Source organism: Anopheles merus, chromosome 2R (assembly GCF_017562075.2).
Source record: "Anopheles merus strain MAF chromosome 2R, AmerM5.1, whole genome shotgun sequence".
Lineage (NCBI taxonomy): Eukaryota > Metazoa > Arthropoda > Insecta > Diptera > Culicidae > Anopheles > Anopheles merus.
The window spans coordinates 45,080,006-45,104,963 of record NC_054082.1 but is presented as its reverse complement, the minus strand read 5'-3'; the positions used below and the strand labels follow the sequence as shown (position 1 = coordinate 45,104,963).

The window sequence follows — 24,958 nt, the reverse complement described above, 5'->3', positions numbered from 1 at the left end:
GTATGTAGAACAAGCAGCCTAGTGTATGTGCAGTAGCATATCTACCCATTACAATGTTAGAGGTATTAGATGTTGAGCTAGTTTTTTTATTCATTTTGTTTTTCAATCGTTGACTTAACGGCCTTGGAGTTTTCAGCAACGCATGCATTCGTGTTTTTTTTAAACACGAATAAACGTAATTATTTAAGCACTATCTAAATGCTGAAGGTCATCGTCATTAGCACAGTCGTGCAGGTTGGATTTTTAATCCAAGCAGATAGGAATTGGTGAATAAGGGTGCTCGGTTGGATAGATATATAGGTATGTCAAATTTTGGTATTGTTGTGCTGCTTATCATCGAAATTGCAAAAATGACATTAAAATCATCCGCTTACCACTCAACTGATAACACACATGTTTGAAGGGGTAATACAAAAAAATTAACAAAGTCTAACGAAACCGGAAACCTACGCCTATAAACTAGTATTTACTCCTGATAACGTGCAATCAATGAATCACTCGAATGCTGTCAGTGATATAACAAACAGCCTATCAGAATGTAGCATTGGCAAGCGAAACTCCATCCACCATCACCATCGTGCTTGATGTTTGTTTTTAAGAAAACCTGTCCACGTAGTGCAATATCTCGAAGCCCACCTCCACCATGATAAGGATGATAATCATCCACTCCAACCGTACGTGATGGTCATCATTCAGGTTCGAGCTGATCAGATCGGCCAGCTCAACACAGTGGTTTAGCTTCTCGTTCATCACGCGCGTCCGCCGGGAGATGCTGAAGTATGCGCAGGTCTGATTGTACAGCGATTCCAGCTGCTCCCGGTCCCAGTAAAAGTCGGGCGTGTCGAGCAGATCCGAGCTAAGGTTGATGACGTGCCGCAGCGCGAACAGCTCCCCGGTGCGGCGCAGCATTTCCGGTCGCGTGATTTTGATCTTGTTTCCCTTCTTCAGATCCTCCGTGACGTACGCCATCGAGTCGATGTAGCGCTCGAGCGATGCCTCCCAGATGCCCAGCTTCACCGACAGGGACATTGCATTTGCAAAGGTGTACTTTTCCAGATCGGCATCTTCCGACTTCGAAACGTAGAAGCTGTTGTGCTTTAGCCGCGCAATACCATCCTGATTGTAAAGCATGGATTCGCTCTCCTCCAGCACGGTACCCTCGTCGTACGAGTCCTGCTCGAACGGGCGCAAGAACCGCAGAATGTTGCTGCTCTCCAGATCGGTACAGTTCCACAGCACCACCGTGCCCTCGCGGAAAAAGTACAAATCTCGGCACTCGTCGCCCACCTTGTACTTTGCCGTCACGTGCAGTACGTCCGGTTCCGTATCGATATTATCGCTGGACAGGAACTGCTTCGGTTCGTACAGATTTTGTTCGCGCAGTGCCCTCAGCAGCCGATCGAGATCGTACTCTTCCGCGGTAGCAAACGCCGTGACCGTCTTGTAGCCGCGGGAAATCTTTTCGTTCTCGTCCTCCCGTTTTCTGCGCGGCCGTTTCTTTAGCTGCATGCTTTCGTGCAGACTGATGATGGAGGATGATGAAATTTTGTTACATTGTTGCACTTGTGACGATGGCCTACCTCGACTGACGAAGTACGGACTGTGACCGAGCTGCTGCGATGCTATGGTTAGGGGACCGGAACTTGCCGGCATCGTTCGGGCGTGTGCAGCTTTTGTCAATGGAACATTTCCACCGATGGTGGTCGCGTTGCTGGAAGCATTTCTCCACCCACTTAGCACTAGCGTTGAGGAAAACCGGCGGCAATTGTTGAACAAATTTATGCTGATAAAACTTGTCATGTTTATTGCGAATTACAATCGACCGGCATGTCGCGAAATTACTCAACACAGGAGGATTGTTTTCTTTTGAATCGATTATGCAGCTGTCAGTTGGGGTGATGTGCGAAGCGACGTCAAAAGAAATACATTTCAGTTGTGCAATATGTTTTAATTATTTTTAACATTAACGAAAGCTCAGTGATTTTACAATACAAATTATTCAATTCAGATTATTGTAGAAATAAATTTTGAAAAATTGTTGGCTGTTGTTTCACCAGTTTTACAAATGATACGTGTAGTCGGTGCTTCAGCTCAAATGATATCTGTCACGTTGACAGCTGTTTAGTTTGAAAGCTGGCGTAAACAAAAGCCACTCAAAAGAAAGCTGGTCTTCGTTCGTAAGACAGCTTCATACAGGAAATAAGTTAGTTAATTTAACCAAACCATCAGCATTCCACCATGAAAACATTGTTCGAACAACTGAAAACTCTGTTCGACTATGAGCTCTACTCAAATGCGGCCACGCTGGTAAGCATCCGGTAGTACTTCCCATTTTTCTGCTACAAATGACCAAAACCTCTGAAATCGCCACTTCCTGTAGGCCAATTTAATCATCTCCATATATGACACCAATCGTGCCACGCTCAGCCCTCAGGAACACTTCGGTACGCTCGTGTATTATGCGGAGTCACTCTTTCACGAGCGTCGGTTTCGCGAAGCGGAAACCATCTACCGGCAGGCGCTGCAGCTGAAGCGGCTGCTGACGAAAAACAAATCACCCAACTGCAAAACCTCGGCAGGCTCCGTCCCCGGTCCGGTCGATCTGCAGTCGGAGGTGGAGCTGAAGTACAAGACGGCCCGGTGCCTGATTGAGATGAAGTGTTATCGCGATGCCATTGTCCTGCTGCAATCGCTCGCACTGAAACAGCGCACACCGAAGGTAAACATGCTTCTGAGCAAACTGTGTCACAACCACGGCCACGAACGAAGTGCCATCGGGACGTACAAGGAGGTGCTAAAGGAGTGTCCGCTGGCGTTTGAGGCGATAGAGGGTCTGCTCACGCTTGGCGTCAAGGGTATCGAAGTGAATTCAATGATCGTGGACGCTACCATGGCACCGCAGTGCAGCGAGTGGATGAGCAGCTGGATCAAGGCGCACGCCAACATCCAGGCACGCAAGTACACCGACGCAATCCAAACGCTGCGTAGCATCGAGGCAAACACCTGCCTGCGCAACTATCACCAGCTGTTGGTGCTGATCGGCGAATGCTACTACCACAATGGTGATTACGAGCAGGCGTACATCACGCTGAAGCGTGCACACGCCATGCAGCCACAGTCGAAGAACGGTCTGCAGATTCTCGCTCTACTGATGGCAAAGAATAAGAAAATTGCCGAGCTGGAGAAACTGATCACTCCGTCGCCCTCGCTGCTGAACGAGTACACGTCCGAGATGTGGTACGTGATGGGGCAGTACCTGTTTGCCACCGGCAAGTACGAGAAGGCTGTGTACTTTGTGCAGAAGGCATGTTTTCAGAACTCGCGCAACGTCGAGGCGCTGGTGCTGAAGGCGGAAGTGCTGTTTCAGGTGAAAAAGTATCAGCAGGGAATTGCACACCTTCGGTATGGGCAGCAGTTTGCTCCCTATCGGTACGAAATTCACAAGGCGCTCGTGGACAATTACCTTAATATGGGACGCAACCGGGAGGCGCAGCTGCAAGCACTGAAGGCGGTCAAGATGTTGGGCGAGTCAGCGCGAATGTTGGTGGTAAGTGTTTAAATACGAGCAACCAATCCGCTCTCTTCAGTATCATAAGAGCAGCTTTTTTAATGCAACTGGCACAATTACATACAGCTATTGGCGCGCACATACATGAAAGATGAAGCCGCAAGACCGAAGGCAAAAGCGCTCTGTCTAAAAGCGCTGGAGATGAGCGAAAACTTCTTGCCTGCAGTATATCTGCTCTCGGAAATTTACCTGCGGGAGAACGATATCAGCACCAGAATGAAGCTGCTCAAAAAGCACGTAATGCTATCGAAGAACAGCAAGCTCCATGTGATGCTGGCGGAAACACTTAACAACGAAAAGGATCATTCCGGCGCGTTAGAACACTATTCCATTGCTCTCAAGTAAGTGTCGCACATATTCGCTACCTTTCTGGCTTGAGCTTAAATAATGATTTCTTTCCGTCCTTCAAATGCAGCCTCGATCCTTCGAATCGCGTGGCAATGTCGGGACTGCTTATGGTGGGACAAAACAAGGGCGGCACGAGCAGCACCGCCTCGAATGCGGGTGCGTCCAGCTCATATCTGGAGTCGATGGCCGAAGACGGTAGCGACGTACCGGACAATCCGCTGGAAATGATCGAAATACGAACGACTGGAGCGAACGAGATGGAGTCGGAAAGTGATGCAATGTGGTCGGATTTGGAAATTGAAATCAATCAGTAGGTTGGTAAGCGCGGTGAGAATTCTTCCAGTGGGTGATTGATTAATTTAGTACTAGCTGTAATAAAACCTACCTTATAGCTCCACTTTAAAAGAATATAATCGCTGGGTCTGTCGAATCATCAACATTTGGTTTTCGCGTGTTTATGCAAACATATTTTAATCCATTTTAAATATCACTAAAGTAATACCAATTGCATTTTCGGCATATGACGAAGTAATTATCAAGCTATGGATAATACCTTACATCAAAGTGCGAATTATGCTATGATAGCTAAAAGCCTACGGATGTATAGAAAATGGATATAATGATATACTTGAGCGTACACTGGCAAGGATTTTTATACCTACTATTCAGTCAGTAGGTACAGCCAGAGTTATGTAAATCGTACATGACTAAAGAGGACTATTGTAATGATTAAGAAAAAAGTGCATTTTTTTACAATTGTATTGTACATCCGCTATCCTCCAAAACAGTGAGTTTGTGTTTGTATTTTAAATCAACAAAAACACTACTGTTGTTGTTTGTTTTGAGCCAGTAAACCCTTCTGGGCATTCTTTTGACTATATAAGGATATGTTAAGCCTTCTATTGGAATAGCAAAAAAGCTCTTTAAGAAATGACTCACAGCATCATAAATCGTTGTGATACGCTTTATTCCTTGAAGAGATAAACAACTAAAAACCCTCACAGAAACACCGAACGCACAAACATTGACCAGATATGGTAAAGGTATAAAGATGTCCCAATCAGCCGTCGGAAATTAAACCGTACTTCCCATCCGCGCTACCCATTCAATGTGCGCGTAAAGTAAGCGTAAATTTTCACATTACTGATCAATATCCCTGCCGCATTGTTATCCTTGGATTCTACACGCATCTCAACGTTCTGAACGAATCTTAATCCCTGATGTGCATGTTTCCCACTGGCGCAAGCGCGCCCCAAACGCCTGGTCGATCTGGGAACGGCCGTCCAATGTGCTCTCGCGACACGCGGTACGACGTTGCTGCGCCTATGATTTCAAAGTTATTAGCTTAGCCGACGGCGTGTCATTTCCTTGTACGGGCGCTAAACTGCGCGCTACGCTGGGCAACAATTGTACAACGCGCATACGCGCGCCCGCGCTCCACAACAAACATTTCCATCCGTAATAGGCACCTCAAAGCGCCGGCACAAAGGTCGGCAAATGGGTAAGCGGTTTATGCGCTTAATTAAACGCTCCAAAACGGAACGATATCGTACGCAAAATGGATCTGGTTGGGGATCTAGCGAGCGTGTCGAATGCGCGCTCGGGCCCTTTACCCTTTTACGGTTCCGCGCCGGGGTAGGATAATTTATCAAATACTATCCGCGTCGTGTAACTTCCGCGCCCCATAGGCGGGAATGTTTGGCAGTAATATGTGGCCGGTCGGTTTTGATAATGCAGAGTGTCGATTTGAAATTGGGTTGTTTTGTATTAGGAGTTTAACAATTAGGACACTTCATATGTCAAATTTTAGATCGAAGGTCATACAATTTATTCTAGGTCAAAACGGAACTAAAACGCGGAGTAGTTGAATCACGTGTTGATTACGACGAAAAAAACAAAATCCACACTTTCGATGAATGTCATACGTCTGGCCAAAGAAGTAATCAAGTTCTTTCTGACACATCGTTTAGGCGTTACGCTACTGGGCTGTCCGGTGTTAATGGATGACGTTATCTTTTCAACACCCCAGCAACGATTGGGGTTCATTGGGCGCCCCAAAAGTCGTTGCCCGAATGTCCCTCAACCCGATGGACCGGAAGTAATTGCGCGGCCCGTTGCGGAAGGAAAGCATCGTGTTATCCTTCTCCCCTGCCCGTGGTGTCCACCCCGAGAGTCCTTGCGTTCCGTTAAACATCGAGCCCAAAAAAGTACAATAGCAACAGAAGCAGAAGCAAACTGCTAAAGCAACAATACAACAGTAAAAACCACACATACACACACACAGAAACACTTAAAGCTTAAAGCCCGCGATCCGCGTACCGTGATCGCGCGTACGCGCCGCAGCAAAATGCGGACGTCCTTTGCAGAAATTCGACACGCGTTCCTCGTTCGGTTTGTGTAGCTCTTGCCCATATACGGAAGGTGGTTCGCCGCTGCTGCTACGAAGGTACAAAACAAACTAGCCCCGATATCTGCAGGCCGCGTTGAGCCCGCGAGGTTCTACCGCATCCTAGGCCCCATCCGATGTAGCCTAGATGCTAAAAGACCACTCGTGCTGTCGTGTTGCTGCTGTCCAGCTTCCGAACTTTATCATGACAACGGTATCGGTAAACAGCGACAGGAACCGGCTGCCACCCGTAGAGTGGGTTAAGTGCAATGTTGGATAGCATGGGGATGGAGATGGGTGAATTTAGCATTGGGGAAGGTGGCGCTTTTCGAGCCTTGCCGAACGAACAGCTGTCCGGGTAGGGGCGAACCTTACCGTGATCGTGTAGTTTGGAAAATACAAACACCCGAACGGAACCATTCAAAAGTTGTCTCATTAAACGTGGTTCAGGTTTTGTTTTGTCTATTTTTATAGATGGTCAGAGCGGAGAATTCTTCCGTTATCGTTTGCCCGGTGCCGTTTATAGTGGGGTGCTGTAAGAATTAATGTACTACGAAGACCTCCACGAGTGTTGGGATAATGTTCAGCACGAACCAATGTGCCATAAATATAATGCAACACTCATGTTCCGATGGATAGGTAAGAGAGATCTTTAAATATTGCTATTTATTATGCAGTTTCGCCTGCCCAGTTCACCTACGATCCTTGGTGTGATAACTACCGCGTTTGTAAATGTTCTTTTGATTTTCATTATCTGCAGAAATGCTCAATGTATCTTTATGGCTTAATTAACGCACAATGTGGCATTGATTTATGATCTTCGTAGAGAACGAAGGTTCACATTCCAATAGGAAGTTGAGGCAAAGCTCATATACATACGATTTCCTAAAACTTTCCCGAGGACACCACATTGCTTCCTTATAACTTCCTCCACATTCCGGCTCCCATGCCCAATCCCATTACTGAACTTCCGTCAATGAAGAGAGGCCTTTTGAGGAGGAGTATGTGGGGATTTATCACAATATTTATCGGTTATGAATTTCCGTCCATTCGATACAATACTTCGCGTGCGAATGTATGTGGCTGTTAGTGTCGTGTGGTGTCAAGGGTCGTTGCTGCCATTTGTCATGTGTCATAAAGCGTGCAAATCATCACACCGGAAGGTGAGAAGATGCTGTACCAAGGAATCAAATCTTATCTTTAAAAAAGCACACACAATCTTACACCCCCTCCCTCTCCCTTTCAATCACACTTCCGAGTGAGTATTGAACTTCTTGAGTCAGTCATGGTTTCGGTCATTCTGCTAGGTGCCATTCGGGTCACCATCCGAAGAAGACGATACCTAGCAGGCATATATGGATTGTGCATGTATGTATATATATTACTGGTGATCATGCCTGCACTCGTGCGATCATGCTTACACGGTTTATGGACACGGTGGTGTAATACACGCTCTCCGGTCAAGTCGTCGAAGGAGAGACATGGGAAGAGGTATTATTAATCTCGGCTGCAACCTTCGGAATGCCATATCGATCGGTCGATGTTCGGTCAATTGACCCCTCGCTGTGTCATGTTTTACTGTGTGAGGAGGTTAAACCCGTGTGCCAGGGTATTCTCACCGTCGGGGTGGAGTGGGGTGTCCGTATCGAAGGGCTGTGAGGAGACACAGTTACATCCGACAACGACAGACCTCGAACAGTGTCCTCTGCCTGTGGGAAGCAAGTTTGGTTTTGTTTGCTCGTTTTCGGGGTAAGAGCAATCTTGTATTCTTGGACAAGAAAGTCATCGAAGAGATGAGAGCGAGAGAGGAGAGAGAGAGAGGTAAGAAGAACACTTACTTACTTTACCACCATTGTTCGCTTACGTTACGGTTTTGCTTTTATTTGGCTGTGGTCAACGATTTATGCTGTGGACCTCGCGACGCTCTCCCGCTTTTGGTGCGAGGCACGATGGAATGGAGCGCCGCATGAAAAGCGTGTCAATGGGCAGTGCAGCAACTTTAGCATTTATTTGCTTCTTGTGCATGTTTGGGCAGTTAAAATACAAATTACGTACTACATTGTAGCAATAGGGAAGTGTGATGCAAAGATGGGACAGCAAACGGCAAGAAATTGTTGTTTTTTTTTTAGCTGTCCCTTCCCAAGTCTTTTAATTAGTCACTGCTTGTGTACGTGTATTCGTTATGAAATGATGTATTTTATTATTTTTTCCACAAAAGGCAAAGCACGGGATGGGAGCCTTTGGAATTTTCAAAACAAAATGTCGTTCCTTTTTCAAACAATTTTAAGCACAATGCTTCCACCGCGCTGATCGGGTGACAATTTCGCTCAAAATATATCATCCTGGGCTGAGCATATCACTATGAGAGCTTAAATATACTCACACACACAAAAGTACACGTGCCTTGTGCAGGATAATTAATAGGTAAGGGCACTTCGTTTGAAAGCGATTACCTATGCCCATAATTAGCGGTAATATCGATCGCAGCCTGCCCGCCTTTTGCTTGCCGTTTGTCCATTGCCGCTATTACGCATCGACGCCACAGACCTTCGGGCAGGTCAGTTCACGGTACGCGGTATAAACTATTCGCAGCAGCGCGTACGCCGACAGTTGAGCCCGACAGTCATAGGTTACCCACTGTGCTTCCATGAGTCATCACGGTCACGTCCGATCGACCAAAACCAAGCCCAGCTGCGCGAGCGCGCGTGTCATTTGCATACCGATGGGCCGCGCCGCGAAAAGGATACCCGAAAAAGAAGGACCGCCGTTGCAGCAGTCCGTCGTCAGCATTGCCGCACTGCTCTAGCTGCCGATCGGGGAAGGATATGGCTAAAACAGAATACGACGACTCATGATCGACTCGTATCGACGACGGCGGGGCAACCGAATGGCAATGGGACGCCGCCCGGTGGCCATTGACTTTTGACGTTTCGTTTGTTTTTGTTTTGGGGACTGCTACTTCTACTACTACTACTGCCCGGCGGTGGCTCCACGATGGCGACGACAGCGGGTAAACACACAGCCATCGACCGGGAGATCCGCGGGCGAAAACTCGTCCGCAAACCGTCCTGCCTTGCCCGTGCCGTATTAATTCGGAAGCATGAACCAGCGAATCAAGCAGCAGCAGCAGCAGCAGCAGCCCCGTGGCTCAATGTCAATGACGAAAGGCTCTTGTTGTTTGCGTTCTTTTTTCTTCTCTCTCTCTCTCTCTCTCTCTCTCTCTCTCTCTCTCTCTCTCTCTCTCTCTCTCTCTCTCTCTCTCTGTCTCTCGTCCTCAGCATCTCACTTCAGGTCCAGGACCGTATATGGGCATTTCAAGATTTCACGATTATTTATATCCAACCCGGGGCGCCATTACCCTGCCCTGGTCGGTACGTGCGGGTCGAACTGATCGAATGGGGTGGCGATGGGGATCGGTGGACCCTACCGTTCGTGGAGCTATTTTGTCGATCACGATCCTCTCAGTGCCCCCCACCATTGTCACCTTGTCGTACGGTCGGTCCGGTTGTGGTTCGATTAGGCCGGCCAGAGCTGATCTTCAAGGCGGTGTGCAATTATGGTGTGTGCAACGAAGCTGCTGAGCAGCGAACATGCTGGGACAGAGGGGGGACGGCATCGAGGAAGGAAGCCAGCGGAGGCTTAAGCTGCCGATGCTAGAAAGGGAGGGTTGGCCCAGATGGTTGGTGCGATCGCAAAGCGTGGACTATGTGTGACTGTGAACTGTGCTCCAAGGTGGCAGAAGCTTCGGCACGATGTTTAGGCTCTCACGTGCAAGGAACGGTGGGCCAGATCGGGCAGGGGACGCTGGGATATAAGCAATAGGAAGCGTGTGGCTTTCGTGTGATCTCGTTGTCGCTGTGTGGCAGGCGCCTGTGCTACCATTGCCGTGGTGGCTCGAGGCGCAGGGGATGCTCTCTCTCTCGCGTTCTCCGTTTGTCACATACGAGCGCATCCGGGCCGGTAGTGTGCACCATTAGGTGATGCCCCTGTGCCCCATGCGGCTTGTTGCTGTTAGTTGCATGGTGTCCATGTAGGAGATCCCTCGTTGCAAAGATCACCCAAGAGCAAAACAGTGATGGATGATCGTTTTCTGCCACGATTTGCTCTGGAGATGGAGAAATTAAGATTCCCGATGTACCAAACTACTAACCTGAAATGGTTTTAGAAATAGGACTGTGATAAATTTCTAAACTGCTTTGGTGTAACTTGCACCAGACTTTTGTTGGATTTTCGCATCAAAAATCCTAGACTCCCAAGTGATGCCTACAATCCAGCAAGAACTGTGAGCGTGCACATGTCCCAGGAAGAGGACATGTTGAGAAGAAAGGCATCTTGGGGAGACCGCCGTTAGGCATGAAAACAGACGCCATCAAAGCGCCGCTGCAAAGCGCCAAAGCGCGTCGTCATCGTTGTCACCATCGTCGTCGTCGTCGCGGCCACCACTATGACCCTCCAAGCCTGCGACAGTTTACCAGCCACCAGTGCCTGGCGACCGGATGTAACTAAACTTGTGTGTGTGTGTTTGTGTGTGCGCCTATGCCAAAGCCCATCGATATCGCTTATGCTGCCCTCCGCACCGCGGTGTAGCGTGGAGCGAGCTGCACATGAATGATTTATCTGTTGCTCAGCGTCTAGGAGGTCCAAAAGTCGGACCCACTAACGACCATAAAGCCCCGTCGTCACCCTCGGAAACCTGCGGATTCTCGCACGGTCACTCCAGTAATGGGCCTCGGAGCAAATGTTTTTTTTGTTTCTTTCCCTGCTTCTAGCAAGCATGACTTGAGCTCTAGTCGGCCGCAAGGCTATATCAGTCATGGTGTGTGTGTGTGTGTGTGTGTGTGTGTGTGTGCTATGTGCACGCGCGCTTTGAAAATGATCTTCAACTCCTTAACGGGCCAAAGCTGTGGGGGCCGCTGTGCGGAGGGTCAAGACCCGGCCGACGACCAGGATGGGAAGTTCGCGGGCCGAAGCTGCGCAACATAATATAAACATTAGCATTCGGTTGTTTTCGTTACGGCGGGTGTACCGTGCGCGGGATATACCGCGGTTACCATAACGACCGGGTATACTGAGTGTCTTTTGCTTGCAATCGCTGTCTACACACACACACACACACACACACACACACACACGCGGCGTTTCTCGCTTTCTGGCCGGCTGCAATCGCGCCATGGTAACCAGCTGTCAAACGATACGGTTTGAGGGGTCGTGCCGAATGGTATGATCACGGTTTGCGTGCGCATTGCACTCTCTGCCTCCGGGCTCTTCCGTGTCAGCCGTCTCCGTCCGAAACCCTGGTTCCGCACCTCCCCATCCCCAGCCCCGGCGTTGACCACCGCACGTCGGACAAGCGTACCGGGAGGGGTGTGTAAACATGCGTAGACATGGCTCGGGGACAATCGATCGCATCACACACGAATCGAATAGATCGCATTGTAGTTGAACGGAGGTTTTGGGTGGAGAAATCGACCAGCAGTTGTTTCATTGCACGATGGATGATGGCCAATATTTAAGGCAGTGATGTCAAACTCGTTTTGGGACGCGGGTCGGATTGCGGTTCAAAATATTTTCGCGGGCCCCAGTTGGGCAATGGTGGGGAGGGGGTGCGTTCAATAGGCAAAAATTATTAAAGGCTTATTCTTCGACCTAGAATCTTATTTACATTTACAAACATGTACATTAGACGCTACAACCAATGAACATTTCATGAAATTCATTATTTACTCATACTTTACTTTAGTGGCGGTCGTCCCTACTTGGAAATTTAGTATTTCGTATTCAATCACTCTGTGGCCATTTTGTGGCCATTTTGTTGAGGAAAAAGTCGACCTCATACAATCCGTACCTTTTTTGAGTTCTTGGTTTTTCATGGTTTTAATATATCGACCTGATTTTTGCAGAACCATATCTAAAGAGTAGCCTCATCAATGAATTGAAGAAAGTGGTAGTCCAATACATGATTTCCGAACTTTCCAGAGAGCCTCAATGGCGGTAAATGGATAAAATTTTGGTATTCCGACTTTATAGTGTTCTCAGGAAACAACTACTAACCCACATTCTACGTGCCATCTTCGCGAATACCTTCCCAAACAAGTAACTATGTGTAACTTACTACACTCTTCGATAATCGAACTATTAAAACTGAATGTTGAAACTTTCTTCCTCAATGGATAAACATTAATACACCCGTTTTCTCTTATCTTATAATTTGCAATCTATTTCTGCTTCATTCAAATAACTGCCAAAGTTCTTCGCGGCATAATGGCATGTTTGACATGTCTGATTTAACGCATTATTTTCACTTCTTGGTAGATAATATACTTGGTAACGCTGGAACATCTAGTTCAACGGAAGAAGCGATTTGGAGCTGCTCGAAATTATGTATTAACATCGAACAATTGTTATTATTTTGTGATAGAAACGTCTAGTTAAGCTAGTATTTGTTATGAGATCATGTTGATCTCTATGATTTTGAGCATGTTTTTCGCATACATTTTTTAAGCAAATGCATTTTACCGCAGCAACGTCAAATTGTATTGGCAAATTGTGCCATATTTGATAAACATCCCAGGAGAAAAAAGAATGATCACTTGAATACTTGCTAAACGAAACACGAGTTAGTACGATTAGATGCTGATTGGAATTATATGTGAATTTTTGGACATTTGAAACGGCTTTACTCTGGCCCAGGTTTGTTTAATATATTTGAAAACAATTTTTTCGTCACAAACTAGTATTGAATTTATGGTTGGATCTTTATAAAAAAATATATGAATGAGCTATTTGTGTATCAATATATACTGTAGTGTATCTTAGCTGTGGAGTTTTTTTCTTGGGAGGATTTCGGAGATAACATAAATCCATAAGCCTATGGCCTTGGAATGGCTTTGATTGTTACGCCTAGCACAACGTAAGAAATATCAATCATTACATTTTTTAAAATTCTCATTTCTTTTCAAACAGTTAGAACTCATCATTTTGAAACCGCTGCTAATCATCGAGCAGCTTAAAATTCACTTTTGTTTAAATACCATTTGCATCCAGATCCAACGTAGTATGTCCCCCCTTGTACGATCACCCAAACAAGCCTGCATCCTTTCTATTTCATTCCCCCGCCACTCGTCGAGCTTCTCAGCGTTGACTGTTTGGTTTTCCTTTTTGTTCCCCCTGTCCATTCCATTCCCATCCGCGAAACGATCAATCGCACCCAGCCTGTGCAGCAGCCGCGATCGCAGTGCGCTCCATCTCCAGCAGAGCGCGTTCCCTTTGTTCATGATCTAATGTTTTTACATATTTTTACATGATAACTTTTCGGTACGGTGTGTACTTGCGGGTGGACGGTACCGGTCCACAGGGTCTGCATGACTCAGGGGCCGCGTTTTCCCAGCCGCTCGACAGCATCCCGGGCTAGATCGTGTTCCGGGCGGGCATCCGGCCGGGCTAATCTTTGTTTGTTTTAATATCCACATTTTTACGGCTTGTTATTATTAGAGCTTGGGCTTGTGTGTGTGTGTGTGTGTGTGTGTGTGAGAGAGAGAGAGGGAGTCTGTTGAGGTGGTTGCCTTTTCAATGGAACACGGGAGATACCTCGCTGTGCCAGGCTATGGTTTGGAGGTTTGGACGGCGGAATGAGCAATAATAATTTTACCGTACACGGAAGAGTTTGGTGGAAAGACAAATTCTTCAATGTTGTAGTTTGGTTGGACGCTGAGCTATGAATGGGTTGCTTTTTTATCCCTTGTGAAGTCGTTTGTTCACATTTGCATTTAAAGTGAGGCTTCGTGTAATCCGTTCATGTGTGAGACCTTTCCATGTTTGTTCTCAAGTGGGACAGCCGTGAACATGGTTTGAAATGGCGAATAGCATAGGAATTACCTTTTTGGGATTTTGTTTTGTTGTGTTTTTTTAGTAAATAATTTGAAACATGATTGTTGGGTATGAAATCAAACATTTGAAGAACTTGCTCGCTTCTACCAGGATATGAATAATATATCGTATAGACAAAATGGATATTAATTGAAAATAAATATGGATGTGCTAACTTCTCGTAAATCATCGGGGCAGTAGATCTCATAATTCAGGAAGTCATCGCTATCCGTGGATGTGGGAGGGCGATTATTATTGGTCGATCGTACTCTACCGTGACAACGGCATTCACTCACTCACGCTCGAAAGAAAACCATCAGAATACGTACGACGAGGATATAAATAACACATACACACAAACACTGTTTTGCCGGCGATCCACAACAGCGTCAGTCATAAATTACACACCTCGTTGGGGTGCGAGATTCACACCGAACGGCCCACGGAAGTTGGCACACAGGCACGCCGTGCCGTGCAGCACTGATAAGAAAGTGTCGGAACTGGAAAATGGCGAGAATGAGCTGTGAAGTGTGAAGAGAATCCGTGTGTCGTTTCCGTGTGGCGGAAGCAGAACAAAAGCAAAACTATGAATTCATCATCATTACTTCAAGGGTGCACTATTCGAGGTTTGTCGAGGATGGTGTTCGAGCGTGCGCTGCACGTGCAGGTGTCGAAGATTGGAGGAGCCAAGGATCGACAAGGGAAACGTCTTGTTTATTTGTGTCTCAGCGTGATAATGGCTTTGCGGCGAGATTATTGACCGTGAATCATACAATAGTGCGTTGAGTAGTGTATTGCGCTGCGCACCATCACTATCGTGTCATCGTCGTGTGCAAACATGCCAAGAACGGCCATGTGTCGACCGGCCAGAATACGTGCCAGCCGGCAGAAGAGTGTTTGGATTCTCATGGTCGTTGCACCCAGCGATGATGTTTTAATTTTTCTTTTAATTTAAACGAGAACGAACCCAAACACTCACTTCTTGCTTGTAGATTTTAGGCCGAAAATCCTTTAAAAAATAGTTTAAAATTAATTAACAAACTAGATTTTAACCGAGATAACAAAACGTTCTCATTTATTATAAATATTTGTTTGAACATCGCTTCCCACATCAAAGACGTATCCTCAACACCAACCTCTTCATTCGCAAGTTCTACTCTTTCTACGCACTACCCATGCACACACGGGTACGATCGTGCTAAACCTTGTCTTCGTTTACATATTGCACAATAAGTGCAGCAAAAGTGAAGACACAACGCGGAAGACGCGGAGTGCAATGTACGTGCATGTTTGGCTCCTGAAGGGATCGTTGGCTTTATTTAGAAATTCATTATGTTTGCTTTGTACACAATTATGTTCGTTTTAATGTGCAGTGCACGAGAAGGTCTTAAAAAATGGAGTGTTCATTTGTGTGTAAAATAAAAAAAAGATCTTGAAAACTGTAAGGTTATATATAGATACGAGCCTTATTTTAAATGTAAACATAAACATTCCGTTGGCTTAACCTACCTAGAGGGTTGATTTGTTGTGCACATTACAAGCCTTTTGCATGGTTTTTAAATCATTTCGTGAGCTTTAACGCTTAATGCACAGCCCAAACAGCCGACCATTACCGTTAAGTTCTGTCTGTCCCCTGTCGAATCTGTTTATGATTGCAGAAAACTCATTTGCATTCCCCCTTTGGGTGCCATTTTTACAGCTTCATAACTTTAAAACGTCTCTAAATCCCATAACCCCCAGGTCAGGAAATCGGCGACTGTCGATAAGATGCAATAACAATAAAGAAAGATAAAAGTGCATCCATGCGAACAGGAAAGAAGCACACGCGGGGAACATTTGTATTGTCGCGAGTGTTTTCCTCGTAGTGTGTTTCTTTTATCTTTTTCGTTATTTTATTTGTTTGCTCAATCCTGTTGCCGCATGACCGGCCTGAGTCATCGCACGCCACAGTTTTCAATGTCATCGGTGACTGCACACACACACACACACGCATAGGAAGTTGCAAGCCGGCATGCGCTGCAATGCAATCCAGTAGGGCTCTCCCCTACTGAGGGGGCGGGAGGAAGCGAATGAGTTTCGGTGGTTGAGGTGAAGGGTTCCTGCATCCTTCCCCGAAAACGGTATGCGCCCAGGATTCCGTCGATTGTGAGCGAGAGCTCCGTTGCGCGGAGATTGCGCTCGTGTTCGTCCTTTTCCTGCGCATAGGTGTACGCGCTGTGTAGCCACCGCGGTAGTCGATGCATGCACATTCAGCTACACGATAACAGCATTGCCCAAGGGTGGTAAAGAGTGAACCTGGCTCGACAAGCATGGGTGAGTGAGACACGAAGAGAGTGAAAGGAGAGCGAACGAGATGGAGAGTGTTTCCAGCTGATGTGTTTCTTGGAAACGTGAGAGACAATTTCAGCTCGACGGGGATAGAGAGAGTGAGAGAGAAAGAGTTTTTACAGGGTTAGATGAAAAAAGCGTATCGTATTTATACGTTTTTTAACAAAATTTGATGTTTTTTTTGGAATTGTCAACAGCGACAGCAGTAAAATTTCATATAAACGATAAATAAAATACAAATTGCTATAGCTGAAAATGAAACCTAAAGCAATACATCAAACAGTGAACAAGAAACCCTGTAATAAAAACACTCTTTCTCTCAAAACTGCCTTCTCTCCCTCAGTTCCTTCTCATACGCATGCATGCAATCCACACAAAAAAGTGCGTAAAAGAACGAGCAGCAGCAGCATCAGGGGCGGTGTGAGAGCGCACAAAAGAGAAAAAGACAGAGAGAGAGAGAGAGAGAGAGAGAGAGAAAGAAAAAGAGCGAACTTGCGGGCGAACGGCAAACACCGAGCACGTACATAATGTACACTTTTCGATTCGTCCGCGCTTAATTCACTCGTACACCCGCGACGATTCGGACGCGCGTTTTGTGCTCGCTCGGGTACCACACACCACAACGGGTAAGGAGCAAAACTTCAGGCTCACGGAACGCGTGTAGCCCTTATCCGTGCATCACCGTGCGTGACCGTGTGACAGCTGCGATTGCGCGACTTCCTACCAGCGTGTACATCTATGTTTCTGTGTGTATGTGTGCATGTGTTTGTGTGTTTTCCTCTTCCAGACTGGTGTGTTCAATATTTTTCATGCGGTCGTTCCAAGTCCCCATGTGTGTATATGTGCGTCGACGATAGAACCAAAAGTGATAGAACGGCGTGTTGGCGTGTTTGTGTGTGCAGTGATTTGTTTGGTTCGGTATAGAAGGAGCTGCTACGAAGCCGATGTTTAGAGGATCGTTTTTCCCCATCGCACAGCAACTGTTCCGCGGGTCCCTTTTTCCACCTGCCGAAGAGGTTCCCATGTGTGCGTGTATGCTCCCCCGTTCTTCCAGTGACAGTTGTGACAGTTTGCTCTCGTTGCGCTTTTGGGGTGTTTTTTTTTGCTGGTTCTCCATTTGTTTATGCGGGTCACAGGGAGGGGGTGGTGATAGTTTTCCCGTGCTGGTCTATCAGCAGTAGAAATGGCCGGGTGTCGGAAAATTGTAACATCCTTTTCGGGCTAGATCCCTTGCCAATCAGTATTTTTCATTGGAACATTAAAGATATCTACAGCAATAGACTCATTTAAACAGATTAGGCTAGGTCTTCTTACTACATCGAGTTTCTGCTCCCATTAGGCCCACTCTGCTAGTCTTTAGGACACTTTCGGTCAGTTCGATTGTTTGTTTGGGCAGAGCTTTGGATATTATGCCCCAAGGCTAGTAGGCCTTGGGAGCTGTTTGTTTGGTTCGCTGTGGTTGATCGAAATCATTGTTTTCCCCTTCCTACAATAGACGTTAAATTGGACAAACACAATCCTCCAGGCAATTTGCCTCCCAAGCACAGTGCCGTGGGGGAAAAATGTGTGTTTCTTTGAAATTTATTTTGGTTAGGTCTGCGATAGACGTTTGTGCCAAGAACACTGACAAACTTATGAGATCCTGTACTAGTGCGTGTGGATTCGCATATCTATATACATATATGTGTGTGTATGTGAATGATGTTCTATGGTAGAGACATCCTATTTGAAGGAAAACACCCTTTTTTTTGCTTGGAAAAAACCTATTATGGAAAAGCCTGGAATAGGACTGGTATAGGAGTGAAAAAATCTTCCTGAACCGGACCACCCTGCACCTTCGGCAGGGCTCCAAAAGATTGGTTTTCACTCACGATTTTCCTTTTTCCCACACTTTTCTCACCTCTGCTGCCGTAGTTTTCCCTCCAGGCCCGTAGAAGGGCAGCGTTTCGGCAAAGTGTTGTTGTTGTTGTTTTTTTTTTTCGTTTCTTCCTATCGAGCTCGAGTGGTATGGTCACGACGCTGGTGGAGCATTGCAGACTCCACCACACACGACGACGGTGCCGACGAATGGATACGATAGGATTGGGAGATGTGGCGGAAAGTGAGAGTATGGCAGCACATATGGATGAGGGTGAGACACGGTGGAGACCGGGCACGATCGCGGGTGTCACAAGATAGTGTCATTTTGTGGCTTTTCGTTGTTCTGCCATTTGTTTTGCTCGTTCGTATCGCTTTGTCTAGTTTTTGGCCTCTTCTTCCCGTGCCGTATTTCTCTGTCTCTGTCTCTCTCTATCTCTGTTTCGCTCCGCGCCCCGCCGCCCTTTTTGGTGGGGAATGGGTTGAAGGACACTGGGGAGTAGAGGAAAGACATAACGCCATGTTAGAGACGATCTCATTTGCCACCCAGAGCGAACGAACAACACCGCAAACTCCGTGGGCATGCAACAGACACAGACAAGCAGGGCGAGAGAGCGAGCGCACTTCAACGAGTTTTATTCGATGGCTTTTAACACTGCTGCAGCTCTTTGTATTTTGCATGTGAACTATGAGTTTTGTGAAGATGTTAATATTAGATAAAACAACGCCTTTAAATGTGTCTATCTTTCTGTTAAAGCTATTGATGCGTTTTTGCGCTGTTAGGTTTCGGCTGTCTTCTGTTTCCTGCTTCAAAGTTTTGTTTTGCTTTTCTCTTTGCCGCTGTCTTCATCAGAACCCCACCAAGAGAACCATGTGTTGCAAATGTGTCTGACTATTAAAAAAATAAATTCCCCAATGTCTGTCCGAAAAATGCTTCTGATTACAAAATTCGTATTCCTAGTCAGATAGAGTGAGCATTAGCCTTTCATATCCGATGCGTCTTTTGCAGTGACACTTTTCCTTCAATGCTTTGTTGTCCCACCTTATTTTTGCAGCGTGATGAAATAAAACAATAGAATTCCTCCTGCCAATGTAGCTACTGACAAAACAGCGAGTCAACAGCTCATTTCATCTTCCACATCTTCCGACGATGCAACTACATTCAGTGACACGGTGACGGTGGTGAAATAGTGAAACAACAAAACGAAACAAAAAAATAAACCCAAGTGCAAACTCTAGTGCAAATACCGACTACGTAAAGCCTACTGAGAGCGCGTTGCCAACAACAGGGCAGAACGAGCACGACGAAAAAAAAACGCTCTGCGAAACTGTGCGGCAGTTTCCAGCATGATATCCTTTACGATCAAACCAGCACTGGAAGGCGTTAGAACGACGACAGACGGACGTGTGAAGAACGTGCCAACAGCGGTCGCAGTGAAACCGGAAGCAGCAGCAGCAGTCGCACTGTAGTGAGCGGCAGAGAAAGTAATAAAACAATCTACCAAACGCAATCCGAGGGAAGAAAAAAGGGAAAGAGTTCTGTCTGTCTGCAACGAGACGAGCGTAGGAAGAGCAAACACACCAACTAGCGAAGAAGCAGCAGAACAAGAAAGGGCAACGTTCCACCAGCTCCACGCAAGCGAGAGAACGGAAATCATTCGGTATGTATTCAACCAATACGCACACACACACATCAGCTTATGTCATAATCTGCATATTGAACCCATGTTCTTTCTTCTGTTCGTTTTGTCACTTCTTGGTTTGTTACTTGTGTTATTTCTTTAAACTAACCCATCTTTTTTTTGTTGCTTGCCTTATCCTCCATTCCGGCGGAGTTCACACTTTGTGGTGGTGTTTTTCAATCCGATACACCATTCCATCCGTTTCCTGTTCGAACGTTCACCAGCGAGAAAGGTGAACACTGTCGGGGCTTACGGGGCACACAGGCGTATGTTTTCCCTTTCGCGGTGCTCTCTTTGTTCTCGCCCGAGGAGACCCCTTCCGATCTGAGAAGGTTCCTGGGCCAACGGGCAACGGCGGCTTATCATCGTTGACCAAGCCACATTGATTGCGTTTTGTTGTTGGAAAGAAGAAAGAAAAAAAAGACACTGTTTTGTTTGACTTGTTGCTCGTTACGCACAGCGGACGCGTGCTCTGATACGCAACTATCGCTAGCTCGATGCGACAACACCCACCACACGCGTACTCACAACGCTTAGAAACGATATTTATTGCTCTGGTGCAAATGGGAAGGGACTATATAGTTGCAGAACGGCCTGATAACAGTGGCCAGTTTTACACAGTTGTGTAGACTACCCAGCTGGACGTACGTTGTGTTGCTCCCTGCACGCCTTGCCAGTTGGATGGGGCAACACAGGCGATAGATTTTGATAAGCCACCGTAGGGTACAGATTCGGAATCAATAGTGCCGTACAGTGGTGAGGGTGATGGTTTATTAGTTTGGCCTTTATTTAATTTTCCCCCTTCTTACTCTAGTGAAGTTGGCTGCAATGGACAGGTTATTAGAAAAATGTTATTTAATAGAATTAAACGTCTGCCAGAAAATTTTTAATAAAACTTTAAAGGGGAGATTTTTTAAATATTTGATGCTTCGTAAGCCAAACTTGACTAACGTCGTTATGCTACCTTCGCTTTATGAATTAATTAAAAATTGTTTTGCGATTTTAGCGAAGCTATTTCGCTTGCATAACTTCTAACATTTCTTTACAGCTTAGCATGGAACGCCTATAAAGCCCTGTTAATTTCATTCTGTTATTTTGTGTTCATGGCTCAAACGTGACTAAACTATTCGTCCGTCTTTCTCTGCTTTATTTTCTCTACCCTGCCACATTTCACGACCAATTCATTTCACACTGACGCGTGTCTGGGGCCATTTTTATGTCCTTCGACTGTGCTCAACCACAGTCCCAAGAGTTGCTGCACCTTACGTTGTGCTGCAGAACGCAAAATTTTAATTCGAAATAGCTTTTTGCAATCATTTCGTCAACGCTAAATTGCTAACCATCACTAATGGTCTACCAAATGGGAAAGATAAGGCACGAGATACTAAAACAACACGCAAACGCGACCGTAAGTGTTCGAGGGTGTTGTAGTAACCGTTTGAAACGACGCTCATCGATCATCGAACAGTAGCGTCCGTTTGGCAAGCACGAGAGAGAGAAAGAGAGAGTCCACATTTCCTTTCGGAAAGTTAAATGGTCACCGAACCGAACGGAATGAAGCAAAAAGCCATTCTTCCCCGTCTAGACAGGAAGAAGAAATAAAATCAATACTCTGGGGGCTCCGGGAGGATTGAAAATCCCGCGCATACACCCACCCACCCTTCCATCCAGTATAGTGAACTTTGGCCAAAGCGCTTTGAAAGGTGTACCCCGGTGGATATGGTGGAAAAGCCCTCGCAAAGCGGTTGGAACGATTCGCGGGTGTTCGCGGCGCCGTAGTGGAAACCCTTCGTGAGCGCTCCTTCCCTCCCCTCCTATCCCTCCCAGAGTTTTGTGTCACGTCGCAACGCTGCAACGAGCACCGTTTTCGTCCACTTAAATGGCCGGCGATGCAATCAGCGGCGGTGCTGTTATCATACGCGCCCCACTCACTCACTCGCTCGCCAACCGACGACTCATACGGCCAACCGAAGAGATGTCGAAACAAATCAAACACTCCTGCCCAACAAACCCCCTTTTCGCCACCCTTCGCCCTATTCCGCAGTTTGTCGCGGCCGCGTCTCGATACTCGGACTGATAGTGGAGATGTTGTGCTGTGCCAGTTCCGCGGGCTGCGCGTAATTTACAAGCCCGTTCAATGTGAGTGAGTGTTGATTGTGTCACCCTCGATGGGGTTGGCCAGCCCCCGGGGGTAAAGGGTGTTTGTATGCGTGTGTGTGTGTGTGTGTGTGTGGCTGGGGACGGCTACCATAATGCGCTTGGTGTCGTGAAGCGAAAGGAAAGAGAGGCCCATGAGTAATGTGAGATTTATGATAATTTTTTTAAGCTTTGTTGTCCACTCTAAGCTCCGTCTGTGCACACAGCGCTTTGCCTGTGTGCGTTCATTGATTAGCAAAAGTGCAACTGGGCGCTAGCGAGCAACTGGACTGGACGCTGCCGTTTATGCGGCACGGAACCAGCGGCCTGGAACTGTGTCGAATAGTGGCCAGATAGTACGGTCATACGGAAGATAAACTAGGCCACTTTAGGTCGCTCGTGGACGTGTCAGAATTCCGTAAGCACGAATCGATCCGGCGCGACGGTAAATCACAGAAGCTAACGGACTCTATTAGCATATGCTTCGGCCGGTTCGCTGCGTTGCCGTTTGTTCGCCCAGAAGAAAGCAAATGCGTGAGGGGACGTGGTAGGCATATGGAATTATCATCAATTCTGGTGCATTGCGAGCGGCAGAGATTGTACTCGAATGCTGGGGAATGCTGTATTACGGTCGACGAGTGACGTGTGAATTGAAATTCAAAACAAACGGATACGAAACGTCCAGTGTGACATGGCCAGCCGAACCTGGTAGTGTGGCATTAAAGTGTATATAAACATCTTGTTAAGCATCACATTGAGTGGGATCAGTTCTTGGCAGTGGGATACTGCCGGTTAACGCAGTAAATTATTATGTGGACAATCACATACCCCATTGAGAGGTTTTAAGCACAGCGAGAAAGGCGTAACAATTTAACTGAAGGAGCTAAACGTTTTTTTTTTTTTTTGAACATTTATCTGAACTGAAAAATTGAGTGAAGATTTCTGTTACACGTGCGGTGAACGTCCCAGACTATATGGCTCTTAAAACCGATTACTCTCCACTTAATTTTATCGTGAATCGTCGGTAAGGTGGAAGACATTTCCGTGTTTTAAAATAAGACACTTGAACCACTTATCAAGTTCACTGAACCTCAAATGCACTGCTGTCGGTTTGGTTCCACTTCAATTTCGGTTAGCAACATGAACTCAAATATTTGCTTATGAAATGTTTTCGTTTACATCAAAGAAGACTGCATTGTTGATTGTAAATGTTAAAAAAAACTGCATCATTTTTAAATGCGGACATCATTGATCCTGGGTTTCTTCCCACTGTATTGCAAGCTACCTCAAAATGCTGGTGAAACTTCCGGTTCCCGCCAGGTCGAAAATATTTTTTTATGATCTTGCGGTTCCGTGCAGTTCATAAAAAGCCGAGAACGCAATAAGATGCGAGAAATAATAACAACACTGGAAATGTTTGCTCAACTGCAAAAGATCTACAGACACACACATACAGGGATCGTTGAGAGAGCTAATCGTCTATTGCATCGCACTGATTGATGCACCGAGTGATGATGCTGCATCGCAGAATGCAGACAGGGGAGCGAGAGAGAAAGAGAATGGGAGACAGAAAAAACGCAAAACATAACAAATAAACAACAATGCCATTCGGTCAAAGCAATGCCGCCGCCACGATGATTTGATTGCAGTACTACTATCGGCTTTTGATTCCATTTTCTTCCACTTCACGCACAACCTGCACACTCACTCTCTCTTTCATTCGCTGAGCGGAGTGCTTTCATGTGTGAGCCGCCGTCGCCGCCGCCGCCAGCCGATTCGTATTTTCACGTTGACTCATTCAACGTTTACTTTGCCCGTGGCTTTGTGCCGTGCGCGCTCGCGCTCTGACCTTGATGATGGAATTTTTTAATCAAGCTTCCGCGTATGGGGCGTCGCGGGATGCCTACCGTTGGCGGCTGGTACCATTGGCTGCCACCATAGATTGCTCCGAACCCGAGGACCTGCCGGCAATAAAATACCGGTTCGTTGATTTTGGTGTTGATTTTAGCCTTTTTTGTTTGGAAGATTGTTTTTTTTTTTTTGCTATTACACTGGCACAGACCGTGAATTCGGTTTTTTTCTGATAACTGAAACAGCCTTTTTCCAATGCCACTTTATCAATGGAGTACGGTGGTAATCCTTTCAAATTGAAGACCCCCGTTCCACAATCGTTTGTTTGTTTTTAATTTTTAGCACAGTTACGATATAAACACTTAACTGCAAGTCCAAAATCTCGTTTGTAGGTTAAAACCTTTGAAAACGTGTGCACATTGTCCCATGGCGCCTTACGCAGTACCCATGCACTTTTCGAGTTATCTATTGCATAAAGTTGCATCCGCCGTGTTGCCGCGTTGCAAAAGTCCAGCCAAGCAATGGCTGTAGCTAAGCGATTGGGCGCAGTCACGCAGACCAAGAAACGCGCAGGCACTGACCGTGAAAGAATTGCTTAAAAACAAACGATGGCAAATGCGAATTAATTTCATCCATTTCCTTTGTGGCTCTTAATCTGTGCCGTTTGCCACCTTTGTCACACACGCATAAATATGTACCATGGTTCACTGATTTCGCCGTGTAATTTATTATGGTTGACATGTTTTTCCTTCGTTTCTGTGGATTGTTTATTTTCCGGTTGCGCAATCAATGCGCAATATTCTTTTAAAATAGCGAACTTGCAAAAAGGATGTGATGCTTTTAAAAGCGAAGGACTTTTTTTTTAATTCCAATAACCTCTTCCTTTTATTTGAATAGAAAAAGGCTTGTACAAAAATGGCGAGGAATTAAAATTTT

At 46.2% G+C, this 24,958-nt stretch overlaps 3 protein-coding genes across 3 annotated transcripts in view; 2 read left to right on the top strand and 1 right to left on the bottom strand.

The window, feature by feature from the left end:
* Positions 1-65: 65 nt before the first annotated feature.
* On the bottom strand, positions 66-2,023 carry LOC121603446 (required for meiotic nuclear division protein 1 homolog). The gene has a single exon (XM_041932134.1). It carries the CDS (start codon positions 1,798-1,800, stop codon positions 595-597), a length of 1,206 nt encoding a protein of 401 aa, XP_041788068.1. The 5' UTR covers positions 1,801-2,023; the 3' UTR covers positions 66-594.
* A 91-nt stretch (positions 2,024-2,114) lies between these two features.
* Positions 2,115-4,353, top strand: LOC121603444 (anaphase-promoting complex subunit 7). The gene is made up of 4 exons (XM_041932131.1): positions 2,115-2,307; positions 2,381-3,547; positions 3,635-3,909; positions 3,984-4,353. Exons 1-4 carry the CDS (start codon positions 2,239-2,241, stop codon positions 4,228-4,230), a joined length of 1,758 nt encoding a protein of 585 aa, XP_041788065.1. The 5' UTR covers positions 2,115-2,238; the 3' UTR covers positions 4,231-4,353.
* A 12,668-nt stretch (positions 4,354-17,021) lies between these two features.
* Positions 17,022-24,958, top strand: part of LOC121590258 (GAS2-like protein pickled eggs) — a 34,715-nt gene continuing 26,778 nt past the window's right edge. The window contains exons 1-2 of the mRNA XM_041909742.1: positions 17,022-17,122; positions 19,409-20,014. The gene's annotated coding sequence lies outside the window, so the exon portion shown is untranslated. The remainder of the gene's footprint in view (positions 17,123-19,408; positions 20,015-24,958) is intronic.

What these genes read in the sequence shown, in the direction of transcription:
- LOC121603444 (XM_041932131.1), top strand. Translation starts at nt 2,239, where the DNA reads ATGAAAACATTGTTCGAACAACTGAAAACTCTGTTCGACTATGAGCTC. An exon ending in AGTCAGCGCGAATGTTGGTG is followed by an intron (nt 3,548 to 3,634) that starts GTAAGTGTTTAA and finishes AATTACATACAG; the next exon opens with CTATTGGCGCGCACATACAT. An exon ending in CACTATTCCATTGCTCTCAA is followed by an intron (nt 3,910 to 3,983) that starts GTAAGTGTCGCA and finishes CTTCAAATGCAG; the next exon opens with CCTCGATCCTTCGAATCGCG.
- LOC121603446 (XM_041932134.1), bottom strand. Translation starts at nt 1,800, where the DNA reads ATGACAAGTTTTATCAGCATAAATTTGTTCAACAATTGCCGCCGGTTT.